The 21,010-nt window shown below is 39.4% G+C and overlaps 2 protein-coding genes across 2 annotated transcripts in view; both read left to right on the forward strand.

The window, feature by feature from the left end:
- The window catches only part of LOC138055806 (uncharacterized), a 4,288-nt gene extending 4,120 nt beyond the window's left edge, over window positions 1–168 (forward strand). Inside the window, exon 4 of the mRNA XM_068901679.1 lies at window positions 151–168. Coding sequence (XP_068757780.1) covers window positions 151–168 — 18 coding nt within the window. The remainder of the gene's footprint in view (window positions 1–150) is intronic.
- Window positions 169–2,822: 2,654 nt separating this feature from the next.
- Window positions 2,823–14,793, forward strand: LOC138056569 (dol-P-Man:Man(7)GlcNAc(2)-PP-Dol alpha-1,6-mannosyltransferase-like). The gene is made up of 10 exons (XM_068902388.1): window positions 2,823–2,961; window positions 3,048–3,180; window positions 4,662–4,835; window positions 5,395–5,589; window positions 6,228–6,328; window positions 9,997–9,999; window positions 10,255–10,481; window positions 11,218–11,393; window positions 11,893–11,971; window positions 12,651–14,793. Exons 1-10 carry the CDS (start codon window positions 2,824–2,826, stop codon window positions 12,889–12,891), a joined length of 1,467 nt encoding a protein of 488 aa, XP_068758489.1. The 5' UTR covers window position 2,823; the 3' UTR covers window positions 12,892–14,793.
- Window positions 14,794–21,010: the final 6,217 nt, after the last annotated feature.

Below are 21,010 nucleotides of genomic sequence, written 5' to 3' on the forward strand. Positions count from 1 at the left end.
TAAAGTAATGATTATTTCACGGCAGAAACATCTCATATAAGAATATTACTGACTTAAATCACTCCTAATAGCTTAGGGGTTGAAATGATTGCTTGGGCGAACTTTTCTGTATTGGTCGTGTTTTCAGATTTAATGTTTGTCATTTTTCAGGGCCAGGTAGCCAAATAAGTTTAACACAACGTTTCGATGTCTTCATTACAGGTATCCAGCTTTTACTGATGAGTTTTGATTTCCCCCAGTATTTTATTACAGGTCAGGGACTTGCTCTTTTCACTTTACTATTTCTTGACAACGTAATAAAAAGCGTATGCAAAACTGGATGCCGACGAGAAAGGAATGTGAAAACAATATGTGCCATTTCGTAATCACTGAGCAACAGCCCATCTTTTCCCCTTGAAATGAGTTAACTGAATAATAACCCAGAAACAGCACTTGTGTTTCAAGAGAGATATTGATTGAATATTAATTGTCATTTCTTTTTGTTCTCTACAAAACTTTTGATTTGGCCATTTCACTTCCTTATTTTTGCCAAGAAAAATGAGGAAAGGGGGATTAAGTTTATTTAAGTATCAAGGCAATGAGAGTTTTCGTTCTTATGGAGTCATTGTTGCCTTTTTCCTATAAAAACATACTAATAAGAATGAAAAGTGGTTGGCTATCTCATCCTAATTCAGCGGAAGCTTGAACTATCGTATCTACTTCACAAAATTAGGAATTTTACTATGGCCGGATCATCAACATTATGGTATAATAATCATTATTACAAACTAGATCATTGGATAATGCATTTCTCGAGCTTTGATTGGCTTAGCCATCAAGGTATATGAACTATTAAACCATGCCCTACAAATATCAGTAACTGTACACATCAGTTTTTTGTTTTACAAAATAAAGTAGGGAAGATTTATCCATAATTTGTGGGCATTTTTTAATAAAACAATTATTCCACTCGCGCTTATTGGATATGAGGTGATTATAGCCGAGTTGCAATCTATCATCTCATATCCAAAAAGCGCGAGTGAAACAATTGTCAAATATCAGAAAAGGAAAACAGCCCAGGTTAGGTTTTCTTTAAGTTGTTCCTGGCTTTCCACAACGTTAGTAAGTTTGATGCCGACCATTGAGGTAGGTGCACAATTCGATGGCCTAATACTCGCAGATACGTACTACACCGCCATCTTTAACACACCGCGCTGGTAGGCGCGGGCACCGCGCGGCGGCCGCACGGCGTCCGCACGTTTAGAGAAGCACAGCGAAAGGCATGTTTTCTGGGAATGACCGCCTATTTAAAAAACCCTTCTCAAGACAGCAACCTAATTGTATTATTTTCTTTATTTTCAGACTACTTTTTCTCGTGGCATTTTGTGACGACACAGATCTGAATTTTCTGTTACTTTCAACGTTACCTTACTTATACGCCTGTCTTTAAGCACAAAAAATGTCTTTGTTTTTCATCAACCCTAAAACGTAACTTTACTTCGGCTGTTGATTTTCCACCGTTTACCAGTTTCTTTTTATAATATCGTCAAAAAACAACTTCAGGAAAAAAAATTGTAGTTGTAACAGAAAGTGATTTGAAAAATGTCTCGTTCTCGATCTTTTCTTATAGAAGAGTTATCAGACTCTTTTGTATTTCAAACATTTCTCTGTTTAACAACACTTTGTTGTGGTCCTGTACTATTCTGGCTGAAACATAACATGAGATCAATAAATGTCACACTGCAATGAATATGTCTGGTATGTATTGGTGTATTGCGGATTCATTACCCAGGGTGCAGTTCGAAACGTCATCTTACAAGTGGCGCACAGGATTTTCGAAAAATGAAACTGACTTCGAGCAACCTTCCGATTGGTTAGGTGATTTCATGTCTGCACTCCAACGAAATTGCAAGCACGAAGCAGCGAGGTTTCCACTCTGATTTAGATTAGATTTAAATTTTATGATATGAATGGAAATAACAGATGGATACATGAGTGTAAAACAACAAGTTCTGACTTAACTTTTATTTAAGATTTGGAAAAAGTGTTAGCGACGAATTGAAAAGACACCCCAAATTTCCTCAGAACCTGCTTTTTCCATAAGATTTTTTTGCATGCGCAAAACAAATACCCGAATAAAAAAACAGGCAGCATTAATAAGATCTTTCTATGTCGCACAGCCCAGGATTTCAGGTGCCAGACCTTGTCCCCGACAAGTCCACAGACGGGAGAGAAATATCTGTCCCTAAACAACGTGTCATAACTCTTCTATTCAATACCAGTTCAGTTCAGCTCCACTTTATACACAAATGCTATTAATCTCAGAATTTGTTCATTGTTTTATCCATATTGGTACGTCAACTTACCAGAAGATAATTAAGTAATTTCAGCTGAAAACTGGTAGCACGAACTGATCATCAAGGGGATCCTCTATCACCCATACTCCTCTTTTTGTTCCTTTCCGGAGTAGATTTATTTATAGAACGCCTCCCTCGGGAGATTCAGCAAGCCCACTGTTGTAAAAGCCAATCAAAACAGAGCTATCGCAGCGGCAAGGGTAGACTTTCAAAAAGTCCTTCGTCGCTCGCTCATCTGCTTCGCGTCCAAAAAATCACGCTTCGCTCGCCAAAACATTTTCTCCTGGGATTCTCGTAAGGTCGACTTGTGGCAAGTCTACGGCAAGGGAAATATGAGACATTTCGCAGGAAACACCTGTTCCCAAAGGTAAAGGGTTGGCTCAAGGAATTTGTGGAGATGGAGGCTGGGTTCCAGAGTGAAGTCATCCCCCACCCGTCCCCTCCAAGCCCAACCGATTAACCTCGTCCCAGGCTTAGATATTTCAAGATGGTGGATTTCTTCGATGCTCCACTGTTGGCTGTATTCACTGTTCATTTATTTATTTGCCCTTTCACCAAAGTGGAAGAGAGCTTTAACACTCAAGCAATGCACGATCTGCTGTACCATGGAAAGGACATTAGCAAGGTACACATACTTCAAATCTCAAATCTTTGAGGGATCCAAATATCTTCCCTTCTCAAATTTTCTTTTTTTTTTCTGCTATCGCCCAGTATGATCATTTGGAGTTTCCAGGTGTTGTTCCACGGACATTCCTTGGGCCTCTTGTTGTGTCAGCTGTTGCCTATCCGGTTGTTACGCTCTGCAACCTTACTGGTGCATCCAAACTGTCCTCCCAGTTTGTAGGTATAATTAATTATTTTTATGTGCGCGCGCATGCACTTGGTTGGTGTATTGCCTTTTAGATAAATACACAGGTGATTATATACAAAGTCGCGCGCTCTCATTGCCTCGCTATCTCGGATTATCAGCCGATAATCACCTCGATAGACAAAATGGCTGCCAGTAGTAGTCGTTTTAATTTTGCCCCTGTAAAGTGAAGATGATTTCGCGTTAAAATGTTTTTTTTTTCTTTTTTGAAATAATCACCTGTGTATTTATACTAAAACAATTATTCAGCTCAGGCTCAGTGATTATCACCGATAATCATCATCATCATCATCATCATCATTTATTAAATTAATTTTATAAAAACAGAATTTATAATCTTATACAACCCGCAAATAGCAAAGCTAATCACTTTGCCTGCGGTGAATAATTGTTAATTAATAAACAAGAAGATTTTGCTATCAGACTCCTCTATGGGGAGTATCGACAGAATATCAGATTATGGGAACTAAAAGGAGTATTTGAAGTAGAAGTCATTGATGTGCCAACCAGAGCCTCATTGGCAGTCGAAACAAAGGGCCTTTTGTTCCTTTGGTTGGCAAATTTAAATAACAAAAGCAATGTTTGTAAACAGATACCTTCAACAGTATTCTTTCCCATTGTTTCTCTACAGGAAATATGTTGGATAGGTAATCGCAGCTTAATTGCTGAATAACTTCAATGTCATGAAATATAAAAGAATTAACACCTCAGAGTACATGTCATCATGAGCTGTTTATATAAGCTCCCAATGACTCAAGTTGCTTCTGTTGTCCTGTGAATGGAGAATGGTGCTACAAACAAGGATTTTCTGTCACCAAACTTCCTACGAACTGACACTGTCCCCACATAATACTTGACATACCTGACAAACACACTTTCTTGTCAAAAACAATAACATAAATATTTCAAACAAGAGAAATAATATTTGTCATTTTATGGGGTCTTTACTTTAAAAATATTGTTGGATAGTTCAGAATGCCTTATTATTATTGGCTTGCCACATACAACTGTACTTTGTGGTACAGTAACTGCGATTCTTGTGTCATAGTGGCATATTGGTGCTCAAACCTCTTCTTTGACTCTTTCCCTCTATTTGTCAATAGGGAACCCCTTAGGAAACAAATTTAAAGGATTAACCCATTCATCCCTGAGACCACTCTCGTTGGTCAGTAAAATCGTCTGGCGTTAGATTGCAAAAACTATAAGTTTCACTCTCAGGAGGGAAGGGTTAATTAACAGTTGTCAATTTTTTTAATAGGCCCCATTAACCACTCACTGAACCCTTTGACGTCCAAACCAGCCTAAGCCGGCCAGACATAGTATTTTACACTGTCTAACACCAGACGATTTTACTCGTCAATGGGGAACCCCTGGGAGTCAATGGGTTAAAATTTGGATTGTGAACAATGAACATAGATTTGTTTTAAAGGCATCACTGTCATTTTTGTTGTTTTCAGTGCGCTTTTGTCTTGGATCAATCGGCCTGTTTGCTTTTTCTAAGTTCAGGACTTCCATCTCACGCAGATTTGGCTTTGATGTTGGATTCTTTGTGGTGCTGATTACAATCACACAATTTCATTTTTTATTTTACATCTCAAGACCCTTACCAAACACATTTGCTCTTGTCTTGGGTAGGTTGCTAATTTTAAAGCACATCTGTAATGTAAAGGTTTCATTATTGTTTTCTTCTGTGGCAAACTGTCCATTGAAAAAGGCTCAAAATTATGCCAGTCATATTACTGGCATTAATAATCATAGTTACATTACACATTACATGTATAAACAAATTTGTTAATCAGGTGAACCAAATTATTGGGTGAAATTTTGTGACATCTGAAAACAAAAACCAAGCATGCTGAATGTTTTACCATGCATTTTTTTTTTATTAGCAGTTGTTCCAAGCCTTGTTAAATTGAGTAGTGTTTACATAATAATATTATTATTGTGGGACCGTGTGTACAAGCAATGCACAGGGGCTGTAGTTGTCAATTTATGTTTAACCATGTGATGTTACCAAAGCTCTATTTTTTGTGAGAATATCAACTCATTATGTTCCAACAATTCCTGCATCAATTTTGTTTGCCCAAAGAAAACAAGCATCCATTCCTCTACTCAGTACTTGCACTGGAGGCCTGCTTTCTTTAAAGATCGAACTGGCCTCATTGGCTTTCTTTTCTTTTCTCTCTTCAGTTCTTCTTGCTCTTGGATTCTGGTTAGACCAGCATCATTCAAAGTTTATATGGACATCAGCATTTGCCATCATCATTTTCCGATCAGAGTTGTGCATTTTACTTGGACTTATATTTGTACTGGAGCTTGTTACACTGCGTGTTTCGTTGTTGACAGGAATTATTCACTCAGCATCAGCTGGACTTAGTGCGTTGGGTAAGGGCTATAATGTAGGCATAACAAGCAGGATATTACTGCCCAAAACCTTTCACATAGCACAGATTGAAATAATGTATTGTAATAGAGGAAATCAACTTTTAGGTACAGTACCCCATTACCGGGTAACCCTTTTCTCTCCTAAGAGAGACACTAATTTGTAGATTTTGCTCTCTCTAGAGCGGTTTTCAATTGAGTGTCGAAAGTAATTAGCAAATTGCTTTGGTTTTGCATTACTTCCCTCAGTGATTGGTTCAAAGTTCTTGCACCAGTTTTTCAACCAATCAGAAGCAAAACCAAAGTCAATTGTGGCTTGCGCATGCACATTTTCCCATGCCTTGTGTCGGCTACGTGTAATTACTTTGAGTTTTGATTGATTTACTGGATTGTCTCTGTTCTTTTTGCTTGGCAAAAGTAATTACTGTGGTTTTGGTTTTACGACACGCGATTGAAACTCACTCTAACACCAGGCAATTTAACTCTTCAATGGGGGCCTCTTCAGGGTTTAAAGGTTACATTTGTTTGGCATTCGCCAGTTTTTTACAGAGGTATCACTCTTCAGAGGTTTTCAAATAAAAATTATGCCTCATAACATTTGGTTGCTTAATGACTGACATGCTGTCTTTTGCATTCATCAGCGTTGACTGTTTCTGTTGATTCAGTTTTCTGGAGGAGATATCTGTGGCCTGAAGGAGAAGTGCTATGGTACAATACGATACAGAATAAGAGTTCACATTGGGTGTATCCTTTGAAAGGTGGAAGAGTAAATAGTCTTGGTCTCCATTGTAGCCATCCCTGTCACACCCATATCTCTGTCCCCCTGGTACCTCTATCCCTTCCCCTGATGCTCCCTGTTCCCACATCCACAGCAAATCTCCCCTTTGAACCTCAGAAGTGTCTATACCTTTCCCCTGTCATTCCTGTAAAAAAATAATTGTCTTCAATTATTTTCAGTGTCTTCAAAACCACCACATGTCCATCCTTTTCGGGTGCCCTAACCTTGCTTTATACTTTCTTGACATTCCTGTTACTAACCCCCTAAACACTTTTCCTACATCCACATGTGACTTTTGTCTATGAACTCTGACACCTCTATATGTTTTCCCTGTCATTCGTCTCATCAACTCACATGACACCCCTTCCCCCTTATGAACTACAGTACCCATTACCCCTGTCTTTAACTTCTGAGGTCTTTGTACCTTCCTGTTGCCTTTCCTGTAGCGAACTCTTTCCTCTCATTTCTGTGGTCAACCAATGACGCCTCTATGCAGTCTCTCTTGTGACTGCTGATCACCCATCTTAAATCGCTCTTTCAACTCTTTTTTATAGTTTTAGCTTCAGCATGATGTTCCGTTGGTGAGTGCATAGTCCAATTTAGAAGATTTTCTCCAAGTATATTTGACAACTCATTCTGAATAATGTCCAACAGAGATGGTGCTTGCTCTTTATGGTAGGCGTGCTGATGAAATTACCACACTTTTTCCTCAGTTATTTGAAAATCCTGTATTTTGGTCCAGGCTGGGCTCAAATGGCTGACCTTCCACAGACCAATCAAATCTGGTGCACTCTTCTCTTAGCCAAATCGATCCAAGTGGTCTGCTCAACATCCTGTTCCTCGCTGTTATTCATTCTCAGACCCAACATAGCCCAGAAAAAAAATCTCAAAAGTAACAATATTTTACAAACATTTTATGTTTTATTCAGCTTCACATGATACCACGAACTTGATTTATTTTCCTTTTAGGATAAAACTAATCAGGTTTCATTGTCAGGGTCAAGACATTTTCATAAAGCAAAACCTGTCAATTCAACTGCAGAAACTTTCTGAAGTGAGGAGTTGACGTTGTTACATGATTTTGTGCGTGTCCTTTTAACCAGGTCTCCGGTCCAGGAACAATAGTCTCACTTTTTAAATTGCTGCCTCAGTGAGTGAGCCTGAAGCAAAGAAACGAGGCAACTCTCTTATTGGGGAAGGACACAGTCATTTTTCTTCGAAACGCAAGGAATTGCAGTTGTAGTAAGAACAAAGGCGCAAGAAATTGTGGTTATCCGCAAATGGAGAAATTAAGATGCGCGGTTCTATCTTGTGTAAGCAATTAGAACAGAAGCTTGCAACCATGTTCGTAATTGGAGGCAACTTAACCTGTAATTAAACTACTCTGTTTCTTAGTCTTCTGGTTAATTTTATCTTTTATATTATCTTCTTCTCTTTAATCTTCTCTTATCCGTTTTAAATTTTATCACAGCTTTAGGCTAAACTTAAGTGATGAATGGTCAGGATTCTGGCCATTAATTAAATATAAGTATTCCAATTAACAATCCGGCATCACAATTCATGTGCCATGTACGAAAGGCAATCACATGTTGTATACCTTGTTGGTCTCCCACCAAATTACATGTACCAGCCCTGCTAGACAGGGCTTAACTTACGTGAACTTTTCTCGTAAAAGGCATCTCAAAGGACGAGTGCTGAATAAAGCTGTTAATATTAACCACTGTCAAGCTGAATTTGGTAATTCACAAGTATTTCTCATGTACATTGTATATTACTGTACTTCAGTCAAACGAAAAGTAGAACATCTAACCACAGCAATTTGCACTTTAACTTGCTGTGAGAAAGACGTTGAAGTGAACTCAGAAATGATCAACATGTTCAATGCCAATGTTATACCTGCCAACCTTTTTAAGGACGTTCGTGCCAATTGTTTCTGCGCATACTTACTGCGCACGCAAATGCACACGCCATGTCATACACGAGCGCGCACACTAAGTAATAAAATGAGAAATGATAGGGCAAAAGGCCATTGCTATAGCTTTGCCTGGATTTAACGGTCTTGGACGTTCGGTGACCCCTATTTTTCTTTCCAGAAACGGATTTTATTTACATTTCTCTCCACGTTGTCCAAAAATGAACAAAACATCAATGTGGAAAGTTAAAAAAATTTCAAGATTTCTGCTCACGGGACATCAAATCCTGCCATCTTACAGCTGCAAGGCGCGTGAAACTGTGGTCGCTAAATGTGAACTGGATCTTTAAGGAACCTCACCAGTTGACTAAATTCACTTAATAAGTCCACTTAAATAATATTTGGCAGGGAAGATTTCACTTCAAAGATTTGATTGCAATATATTTGGGTTTACAGACAGTGGCCTTATTCGCTAACGAAGCCTGATTTTGTCACATTTTGGGTGTTTTCCGGGCATGTTCTCTCCAAAACGAAGTCGGTGACCCCCCATTTTTTTTACATTTCTGACATAACTAACTCATCATCTTACAGTGGTAAAAGTTTCAGAAAAAAATCAATGTTGAAAAATTTTCGCGCGAACGTCCTTAAATTTATAGGCGTGACATTTTTCTCCTGAGGGTGCCAGGGTTTTTTGTATGGCTATGATGATATCTGAAGACTTTCGAAGATGTTCCGAAGACATCAGTCTAGCCAGTACATTGATCGATGCTTGAATACTTATAAGATGATACATAGCTTGTGGTTGCATGGAACCACAACCAACTTTGTTACCACTACCGGAACGGGAAATAGTCCGACAACTTTGACCTTCTCATTCCCAACCTACGTCGTCTTCAGTGACTTTCCCTAATGAAAATGAGAGAATTCAGAGAAAGTCGATCATTCATATGGACTTTTATTTCCTCTCATTGGTTTCAGTTTCTTTAACATCTTAATATATTTTTCAAAATGTGTCCCCCAATGCTGTAATAACTGTAGCGTTTCTACCAGGCATGAGAAATTGGAACATAGGCGTGAGTAGGCGTGTCATCAAAGTTTCTGAGCCGCAGGTGTGACAGTCATGCCTTAGGCGTGACACTTGGCAGGTATACAGTGTCACTCGATTCCCTTTTATTTTCTTCAGTCTTTTTACTGGTACGCACATTTCCTCTCAGGGGGATATTTACGTTGCATTTCTTCAGAAACGATGCATAGTTATTTTGACCACAACTTATCTTTTTAAATCAAACAGATCACACTTACTTATTTACCTACATGTGTATCAGTCACATGATTCATAGTGGTTAGCATGCCGGCCTCTCAATTCCAAGGGTTGCTGGTTCAAGGCGTAGCTCTCCCATTGTGTTGTTTCCTTAGACAAGAGACTTTACTCCACACTGTCTCTCTTCACCCAGGTGTATAAATGGGTACCTGCGATATACTGCTTGGGGTAACCCTGCGATGGACTAGTATCCCATTTGGGGGGGGGAGAAGTAATAATTCTTCCAGTTGCTTCATGCTATCGAAACCAGGATAAGTTCCACCGTAATGAGCCCAAGATGGCTTGCATGGGACGTACTTTTACCTTACATGAATCATGATAGTACTTGGCAACTTATTAGAACAATTTCATGAAGTACATGCTTGTATCCCTTAACTATTGTTTTTCTTTTCTTGAGAGGGCGTCCAGTTTTGTACCCGCCCTGCTCAAGACCTCTTAAAATCTCCCTTCATTTCCTCGCATGAACCATCGTTAAAGTACTGCAAGCATACTTGAACATCTCTCTTCCCCTCAGCAGTATTTCTACCATTTAGGTAAACCAGTTCTTTAAAGCAATAATGTTCATGCCTTTGAAGTTTATTTTAATTCAATATTGAGCCAGGGATGATGAAGGAAAAGATAAACTTTTCAGAGCAAAGATTCCTTCACAAAATACAGACATCTCCATTCCTTTGGTATTTTTACTCTGTTCTTCCCAGATGTCTACTCTTTGCTCTCCTCTTAGTTCCCGTTGGTCTGTGGCGTGACAGGAGAACCTGGACACTAGCAGCTCCGTCCATCGGTTTTGTGTTTTTGTATTCATTTCTTCCACATAAGGAGCTTCGCTTCATCATTTATGTTGTTCCAGTATTCAATGCTGTAGCAGCCTGTGGAATGAGTTTTATGTAAGTTTATTGCTCCAAGTGAGGGACTGTCTTCATTGCTGAAAGAAGATCTTAGCATTTGTTGAATGATCTTCATGGCATAAATTTTCAGTTTACATGCAAAAAGTTGTTCTTAGCTTGAAAGCTGGGATCCTTGGTTGTAGGATCTTCCGAGTGGGGAAATAAAAAGATCTTAGGATGTAGATGTCATGCCAACTTGAGGTCACTTTACATGACTGAAACATGGTTCACAATATTATTGTCTTTATCAGTGTGGGCCTTTTTGTGGGGTTTTTAACATTTAAGTGTTTTGAAAGACCTTCCAAGCTCTCAACTAACATAATCCACAGCAATTTTATTCTTCCAAAGATTCTTAAGGATCCTGGCCAAGACAAAGAATGCTCATCTTTCTTGCTAAGACCTTTTTAAATAAGTATAGTAATGAACAGGTAGTTGTCTCTGAGATTTCATGGGAAAGTTGTTGGCATTTATTTGTCAAAATTGATCATGCTTTTACCGGTATTAATGTGCATTTCAGGAGGTAGATGTGCAAAAATCTTTGCATATATAAATTATTCACAAGGATCTTAGAAACGTTCTAGGTCTTGTACATTACTGTGGTCAAGACACCAAAATAATAATATCTTTCCTCAATAATTTTTCAAAGATCATTAGATGATTTCCATCCTCAAGGGTGTTCAGCTAACTGTCTTCTCTAAAAACGTCCAATAATTATGATTGTTTTGTTGCCTTTAAGATATAAGAATGAAGGCAAATGGAGGCCCCTTGTGTCCACTGCTGTCAAAGTTATTACCATGGGAGGTCTCTTGGGAAACTGTATGGTGACTGTCTTATTGCTTCTCATATCACATCGCAACTATCCTGGTGGAGTTGCGTTGCAAAGACTTCACAAACTTATGGATAATGAGACAGGTTTGTGATCTGAATTTGCTTGCTAAGATCCCTGGAGTTGTGAGAAGTTCTTGGCATGTTGCTTGGTTGCTTGTAACCAATAATTAATGTAACTTATAACAGATATGAATGATTAATTCAAGTGCTGCATACATGTAATTTGACTTTTTGTTTGACTTTTGTCCAACCTGAACCCCTCTCCTCTACTCCGTCCGAGTGAGGAGTGTGAGCCGTGCAAATCACTCAAGCCATGGCTGTGAGCCATGGCCGGGAGTCGTGTGAGCCAACATGGTGAAATATGTGAGTCAACATGACTTGTGAGTCACGCAGTTTTTTGAAAGCTAACCGCTTTAAAATGGGTGTTAAGACTGAATAACTGTTTTTCAGTGCTGTTTGAAATGGGTGTGAAATTCACATGGCTTGCATGACTCGCTGGCTCGCAGATTGTCCAGCCCCCTCCCTCTTCACTTCAAGACAGAAAATAATGCTATTTGGACTAATGGTAGTTTTTTTTCCTCAGGGCCTTGTCATGTTCATATTTCTGTTGCCGCAGCGCAGACTGGTGTGTCAAGGTTTGGGGAAATCAACCCTAAATGGAGGTAAGGTGTTATCCACCCGTCCACAACTTGATAGGAAAAAGAAATTATATTGAAAACCATAAATAAAGTTGAAAGTACAATGATAATTATTATTATTATTTTATTATTATTGTTATTACTATTATCATTCCTTTAATCCTCAATAACGAGCTGAATAAATCCTTGTTGGTGGCCATAGGTGGTTTGAAACCAATCTCTAGAGACACAGATAACAGTGCTGAAATGTACAATTGCTGGTTGATTGAGGAAGAAAAGGAGCTAATGAGAGATCTTTTGTTTTCGTCCACCAACATGGCGGCGATGACGTAATTTGAAAACCACCTATCAGTCTTTTTACCCATACGAAAATCTTATGAGATGGTTTGGTGTGTCGTATCGAAGAAAACAACGAGTAGAAAGACTCAGCAATACTACATACCAAAACATCTAATTAGCTATTAATTTTGTTATCCAACATTTTCGCACTATATGTTTAGCAAGCGAATTGCAAACAACCGTCGAGAACGTGTGACAGATTTGTTCGTGACAAGCGCGGGGCAAACATCAGCACCTCAACTATAGTCAAACCGGTTGTCTACTGTACAAATATCGTGGAATATTTGTACTCGTTTCCTGCGTTTTCTGTACAATAACTGATACAGTTCAAAAAGATAAAGTGAATCACTGTGCATCTTTCCAGGTATTCTAAGGCAGAGGATGTGGCTGATGACAGTATTGAGATTATGACTTTCTCACATCTTCTGGCCGAACCACCTTGTAACAGAATGGGGCACTCACATTCACTTCTTGAAAAAGTTGAAGGCTTCGACAAGGTTCACGTGGATGTCAAGAGGTTTCCTTTTATTATTTCAGCAATGGCGCCAAAAATTTGTATCTTTGAGAGATCGGGATGGAGAAAAACCATGATTGAAGGAGGTTGATATCAACGTACTTTGAAAGAGAACATCGCTCTAACATGCACATCAGGGAGCTTTAGTAGCACTTCGTAGAGACTCGGACGATAACCGGAAGTGCACACTTCGAATGCTAGGACAGTACTTTCTCCCATATTCTTAACCTAATCATTTCTAATCGAGAAAAGATACATAGCAATAATATAAATGTGGTTGTGTGAAGACAAGTTAAAGAGAAAACAGTTGCCGTCTGCGTCTCAAAAACCTGGCGTGCTATAGCACAAACGATTAGATTAAAATATGTGGTATAAATTAGTCGGTTTTCAAGAAGTATTAGGGACCTTAAGATCTAGGACGGCAGGCCACCAAGCAATAGACATTACATTCTCGTCACCATAGTATCGGATCGACCCAAGGCTCTGGGAAACTCTGTGTAGGAGAACATGCGCTGTAGGATTCTTTATAGCCAAAAATTGGCTATTTGAACCTTACGGCGCCTGCTCAATCCTCGTGCTAACATGAATGCACCAATTAGAGACGCTTTTGATTGTTCTTCACGAAAACCAATAAGAGGACACTTTGTTTCAGGGTTCCCCAGAGCTCCTCTCTCCCTCGGACGAGAAAAGAGCTCTGGGGTCGAGATTGTAGACATTAGTGAGTAAAGCAATGGTTCTGCGCGTGCGCTTTAAAATTTGTACATTTCTTTCCCATTCTCTCTCTGCGACGTGAAATGACCAAATTTCAAGTTCTAAGGAAGACGCGAGCGCTCAAGGGCAAATCTTTGATTTTCTTTCTTAGTTTCAACACTGTTCCTCCCATTTCAGTTCCTGGATATTTTGGATAGTTTGAGGAGGTTGAACAAACTGGAATAATCACGAAACACTTTTAGAAACATAAACTAGCACTATTATACATGTCGTTTTCACGGCCGTCGCCGTCTGTGATCTTAAGGTCCCTATTATGAAACCAAGATCGAGGTAATTTCCTTGGCCAATCACAGCAGACGCATCAGATCGAGTGAGCCAATCAAAACGAGGGGTAAATACATGCAGCCATCACTAAGCGCGGGAAGATGTGTGCGAGAAAGTCATGCCTTAATTGTCTCTGATTGGTTGATTCTGAATTTGGCGCTAGGACCGGACGAAGGAATGCAAACGAAAGTAATCCCGAAATTAGTTTGCTCGATCATTATGATTTGGGTCAGTATCGACAAAACAGAAACTGTAGCCATTTGCAGTTTCCTTCTTAAAAGTTCTTTGATCGAAATGAAATCTGGAATTCTTGCAGACACAAACACATACCGTGCATTTTACCTTTCGACACACTCATCCGAAAAATTGGTTTTTGCCGTGAGCGAGAATCCCCACGCTGCTAAGTCACCTCGTTAATCTGCTGCGTTGCCACCGTGGTAGCCTTGATGGTAGAGTGGCTTAGCATGCCCGACCAGTAATCAGAGAGACATGGGTTCGATTCCCGCTCAAGCCTTGAAATTTCTCAATTTCATGTGAAATCTGGAATTCGGGCTACAATAGACTGCATGGAATGTATGAAACCGGGGTTGGTGATAGGGAATAATTATGTAATGAATTGATTGTAATATTGAAAAATCTAAATGGTATTAATAATTTGTAAATATTAATATAGTAGTTGTGCTTGTAAAGTGTACTAAAACAATTGATGGCCAAAAAATATTACAAGGTTCACTATATAGTGTTTTCACGAAAGAATCGAAAGTGGTGTGATAAAATCGTCAATCTGGAATAATTATCGGAATAGAGCATTTGCGAAAATATGTCAATTTCGACGATTTTTCAATTCCTTTCCGTGAAAGTGTGTCTGATATGAAGATTGAAATATGTAGCAGCACTATCATGCTTGGTCCGAGTGGAATGTAGGGTCGATTAGAGCTTTGTGGAAGAATTTACATCAGTTTATGTATCCGACTGCTTCATCGGAGTTTCGAATCAACCTAAAACCCGCTGGAATCGTGCTGAAATGGCCGAAGTACGAAACGCTGATACGGTATCAAGAATGCAAGGTAAGGCATTTTTGTTCCAAACGTGTTATATTTTCGACTCCTTAAACACGTTCTTAAATTCCCTTATTACTGATCGTCACGATCAAATTACAACGTTAGCTTGGGGTACCTGTGATGCTATCGCCAAAATTATTCAATTTCATTTTCTTTATTCTTCCAAGCCTAGACATCCACGTTAAATATTGTAAATTAACGACGGGATGATCTATCTGTGTCCTATGCGAGAAGACCAGGCACGCACGGTTCTCATGTTACGTTAATGCCTGTAGAATCAACTGAGATGTCAATTCCTTGTAAAACCCAACATCTCTTTTTTTGGTATGGTACGTTTCGGAAGGCCAGAACATTTACGTATGCGCAGACGACATGTTTAAACAAGAGGAAAGGAGGATCCAGTTACACAAAACCTGTGGACGTCTCGCCAAAGCGTCGCAGAAAAAAAACAAAGAACATAACTGTTCGAGGTTTACTAAGGGAAAGAATGTGATTTCCGCGAAGAACGAAAGAAGACAGTAAAGGTGTTCACATGGAGCTTGCAAGAGTAGGCAGAGGCTTTTTTCAGTAATTAATTGAATCGAGACTTTTTTCTTTATTTTCCAAAATTTGGCTCAAGTATGACCTAAAAGCGTGCTGATCCTTGGAAATAGGACACAGTTCTTAATTAACATTGCGCGCGCTCTCAGTTTTGAACAGTGACGTAACGCAATTAGTAATTGCGCTTTGAATACGAAGAAATGTTTTCAGGTATATCATGAAAGTTTGGAGGGTCCTCTTCATTGCCGGAGCCTTACTGCTCCTCTTAAGCGTTTTACTTGCGTCTGCTTATACCGAAAATGAGCACGGAAGATCAACAGAAAGACGCCAGAATAATGTCATTGGGCACGGCAGTGATAGGTTAGAAAGGCAGGGTAAGTCATAGACCAGTGCCATCTTCGCACCTAATAGATTTCAGTGTTAAGTCAATTTCGCAGCGTAGCCGGGCTTTTGACGGTCGATGCTGCAGCAAACTTAACCCCAGATACCACGCTTATCAAGGGAAGTGTAACTTCTCTCGCTTGCTCCCCATTATTTTTTAATGTAGCTTCTATTTTTTTGTAATTCAAGTCAAAATATATTTTTTGTTGTTTGGACGTGCATTTTACTTAAATAGGAAGTTAATCACATTGTGCCTTTACAGAGATGGTTTTGCTAGTGTTAATCCGTTGGAATTTGATTAGCGTTATCCACCTTTTGAACAACCGAGGCCAGGTCTTCGGGATCAGTTGATTTTGTTTTTTACATTTTGTCTTTGTACACGTTGCTTTAAAGAACCAATTGCGAGAGCCCCCGTAATAGCTACGTTAATTCTCACTAAAAGGAATTTCTGACTGTATAATTACTGGGCCCGGTTGTTCAAAAGCCGATTAACGCTAATCCCAGATTAAAAATTAACCAAGAAGTTTATTTCTCTACTCCCAAATGCTGTTCGACGCTGATATTCGAACAAAATTTACATTAGTAGATGTCGATCTTTAAAAACAAAAATAAGCAAAAGAAACTTTAACCAAAAAGTTGAAAACATGAAACAAAAGTTTACGCTAATCCTGGATTAAGTTAATCGGCTTTTGAACAACAGGGCCCTGGTGATCAGTAGGTTTTCTGCAATACGCACGGTTCATCGACTGATTTCGCCTACGAAACGCTATGCCAGGTGTAAATGTTACCGGTAAATCCGTTCACAGGTTGAATCCGTTTTGACCTGGTTGAATACGCACTCAGATGAATTGTGCCTAGAGAAAAATTAGGGTCAGGTTGGGATTAGTTATTATACTTGGATATCATTAGGCCTTATTCACGATAGCTGCCATGTTGGATTTCATATTGTCATGCAAATTAGCCATGTGTTATGCTGGGGGGCAAACATTGAAACATAACATTGTAAAAATTCCATTTTAGTATTTAGAATTAAGTACCTTTTATAAATTTTAATATCTTTTGATTGCCTTTGACATTTTGACTTTCTACTTCGTTATCTGCTCATTTTTCACTTAAAAAACGTCGAAGTAACTTATTTAACCCTTTCACCCCCGTGGGGTTCCCCATGGACGAGTAAAATCGTCTGGCGTTCGACAGAGTAAAATCTATAAGGGGCACTCTTGGGAGTGAAAGGGTTAATGATTGTATTTTACTGCTTAGGTGATAAACATTCAATGAACGTGAAGCAAATCATCTGTGTGGCTAAGGTGTTCGTTATAACCTCTCGAACTTGTGTTGTTTGCCCCCCTAAGAAGTGTGTAGCTAATTTGCATGATAATAGCAAATCCAACATGGCGGCCATCGTGAATAAGGTCTATTGACTTATTATACAAAAGTAAATCATGAAAAAAACTGTGTTGGGTTAAGCGTGTTCGTCGTTGTAGTGTAGTCATAAAGACACAGAACTACAGATCCGGAGGGTCCGAATTCGAGTACCGGTAAGTGCATATTGAAATTATTTGATCCCTTGCTATATTGAACTGTTGATAGGTGTATGAATACAGAAACCGATAAGATGATCTAGAACAATAAGAAGATGTGTTTAGATGCGTAAGACGGTGTTTTCAGTCTTTTTGGGAGGAGGGGTTGATAGCTGCTTTAATATTTATTCAACCTAGGTAAAATGAGGATCACCAATTTGGGGGTGGGGGGGGGGGGGTTGATAGCTGCTTTAATATTTATTCAACCTAGGTAAAATGAGGATCACCAATTTGGGGGTGGGGGGGGGGGGGGTTGATAGCTGCTTTAATATTTATTCAACCTAGGTAAAATGAGGATCACCAATTTGGGGGTGGGGGGGGGGGGGGTTGATAGCTGCTTTAATATTTATTCAACCTAGGTAAAATGAGGATCACCAATTTGGGGGGGGGGGAGAGGTTGATAGCTGCTTTAATATTTAACCTAGGTAAAATGAGGATCACCAATTTGGGGGGGGGGGGGTTGATAGCTGCTTTAATATTTATTCAACCTAGGTAAAATGAGGATCACCAATTTGGGGGGGGGGGGGTGGGGAGGTTGATAGCTGCGTTAATATTTAACCTAGGTAAAATGAGGATCACCAATTTGACCTAGTAGGTCATAACAACGGATTCAACTGAACCTGAGAACGGATTTGACCGACAACATAGACCTTTCGCCAGAGGGGTTATCAAGATAATAAAAGGAAACAATCCAAACATAATGAGGAAAGGATGCGAAGATATATTTTGGACTTCTTTTCAGCAGAAGCAATACCTCTCATTTCTTGCATTGATCACGACGTTTTTGCTAGACACAAGGGAAATTCAATTCAGAATCACCAAGAGTGAATTGGATAAGAGTGTTGATCTATCACTTTGCAGCCTTTCCCAAGCACAGTCACAAATGGATTTATTTTTAGATATACTTTGCTCGCGAAACAAACAAAGGGCCGCCAATTTTAACCAATCAGAAGAAGCCATGTCACGCCTGACTGCTTCTGCCAAGCTTCATGTGTTTTTTCAGGGACATGACAACTGATTTTCGCGGGAAATGGGTATTCTAGAAATTGCTGGTTTTCACTCACGTGCTCAACAGCCATGTTTTTCAACGAAAACAAAAGGAAGCGTTTGCATAATAATAGAGTTAAATTCCCGGAGGATTTGGTCGGGGCACCAACATGGCCGCCTTTTCTTTGTTTAGGGGCACCAACATGGCGGTCGTGACGTCATGTGAAAACCGAGAATAGACTCATTTGTGACTGTGCTGAGGAGCCCACCCCTGCCATAACAACACTCTTATCTAATTCACTCTTGGAATCAGTCATGAAGACTCTAAAGCAAATGTTTGCACCCTATCCGTCGTTTCGGCTTTGTTGTCTGATTTCTAAATATTGGGCTTATTTCATGAAAACAGGCGTGAAGATTATAAACATGACAAAACTTTTTCGTCGTTGATTCGTATAGCCGTGATTAGTTCAGGGAGTTCAATTAAATTAAAGAAGTAAAGGGTCTGTGTTGCACTTGTGTGAGTGGTTAACTTAGAAAACAAAACAAAAAACAAGAAAACGGCTTATAATTGCAATAGCCTTATTATCAGTTCAGTTTGCTTATTTTTTAACAGCGGGTAAACGAGTCTGTTTGGTTGGGAGGGGGGAGGGGAGGGACGCCGCAAGTTAGCAATACAATATCATGTACAGTTCATTCAGAATGGTATTGGAGAATGTTAGACCTAATGTTCTAGGTCTATCTACTTATCAATAAATTTATAACTGCAGCTGTCTTATCCAATGCAACAAAGGAAACTGCTCCACGGACAAAACGTGCTGCAAAAAAAGGGCCAATAATTCAACTCAAATGTGCACTTGCCCTGGATGTCGTAAGTAAGTTGCTCACTACTGCCCCGCCCTTGCTTAAGCCGGTCAACTTGACTTATTTTTTCAGCATAAATGTTGTTTTTTTATCGTTTTTTTCATGAACATGCCAAACTGGGGTCTTTTAGGTAGAATATGTGTCTGAAAGGGCTATTAAAGATAGTTTTGTGAGGAAAGTACTTCTTATAATGTTCGTAACATGAAGAAATGTACCTCCTGCTGGTTTCTAAAGTTAATTAATACGTTGTATTTTGGATTACAAAAGGTCGGGTTGTATTTTTGTAGGGGGCAAAGTCAGCTCGTAAATTTGGCAAAATGTTTCCGGTCCCTCGAAGTTTTCTATTAAATACTCATTCAGAATCTCGATAGCTTTGTCAAAACACCCTCAAACATAGCATAGATCCTCCAGAAACCACTTGACACCTTTGTTTGGCAAATTACCGTTTGATGTCCCAATTGCATGTTGGATTAAACACAGAGGAGAACTTCAATCATTGTTCAATTACTCAAGGATTTTCTAGTATCTTAAATTAGCAAAAATCCCCGAACATTTACCAAAAATGTACCACAAAGTCCACAGCGAACAGAAAAGCACAGTCACTAGCGACTACGTTTCAAACACTTTGTGGTGGGTTCCAATCAGTTGCAGATGTCTTTACTAAGGGGGTATTTACATGAGACCGAGACGAACTCAGACCAACATGAGTTCGTATCGGCCTCCATACATTTCTTTTTATGCGTTTACATGAGACTGGCCTGACAATAAACTCAGGCCGGCTTGACTTCGTCTCGGTTGCAGGACCGAGACGAGAAATTCTCCTGCCGGTCTGAGTTCGTACCGGTTTCATGTAAATCACAACAAATCTCAGATCGGGTCGAGAAATTTCAAACCTGTATGCTTTTGGGTCAGTTTATATATTTATTAAACAAAATACATCATTTCATCCCGAAACCAGGCACCAAGCATTTCGTCCTGGTTCCATGTAAACGCCTACAAAAATTCTATACCGGTACAAGTTCATACCAGTCTGAGTTCGTCCAGGTCTCATGTAAATACGCTATAATATGGTCGAAGGTAGTTTCAATGAAGACGCACTTTCTCCAAAACTCAGAGGGACGGGTGGGTCATGTCGATGAACGCCAAACGGGTAGCTTTCGTCTATTAAAGCGCCGACTTTCAAATGTTAGGTTTTAGGTTAAAATGATTGGCTCAAAATGTTTGGCTTTTAGCTAATATTGTCGAACATATCTACATGCCTTAGCTCCAAACAAAAAATTGGAACGTTTGGCGTTCGAAATTACATGTAGGCGTTTGGCGTTCTGCAGTGTCCGTTCGGTGTCAGAGCAAAACCCCTACCCTCTCCTACGGTGACCATTTAGGTCCACTATATTTTCCTCATCAAATTTTGTTTATACAACTTTTTTGGCACGACTATTGGTTTTCTTTTTGTCTTTTTTCTGCAGCACGACTTTCTTGGCACGACTATGCTCTGCACCACTTTTTTTACACGACTTTCTTGGCACCACTTTTTTGGCATGACTTTTTGTTGGCACGACTTTTTTGGCACACGACTTTTCTTGGCACCACTTCTTTGGCACGAATTTTCAGATCTTCTAAAAAAGTACAAATGGGACATTTTAGGGGACTCTTATTAAAACAGTGGAGGTCCCCTTTAACGGCCCAGTGTTGCGCTATTTTTACATATTTTATAAAACTTCACGGAAGCCGCACGTGGCGATAATTCAAAGGACTACAAGTTCCA

Source organism: Montipora capricornis, chromosome 7 (assembly GCF_036669925.1).
Source record: "Montipora capricornis isolate CH-2021 chromosome 7, ASM3666992v2, whole genome shotgun sequence".
In the NCBI taxonomy this organism is placed as follows: Eukaryota; Metazoa; Cnidaria; class Anthozoa; order Scleractinia; family Acroporidae; genus Montipora; species Montipora capricornis.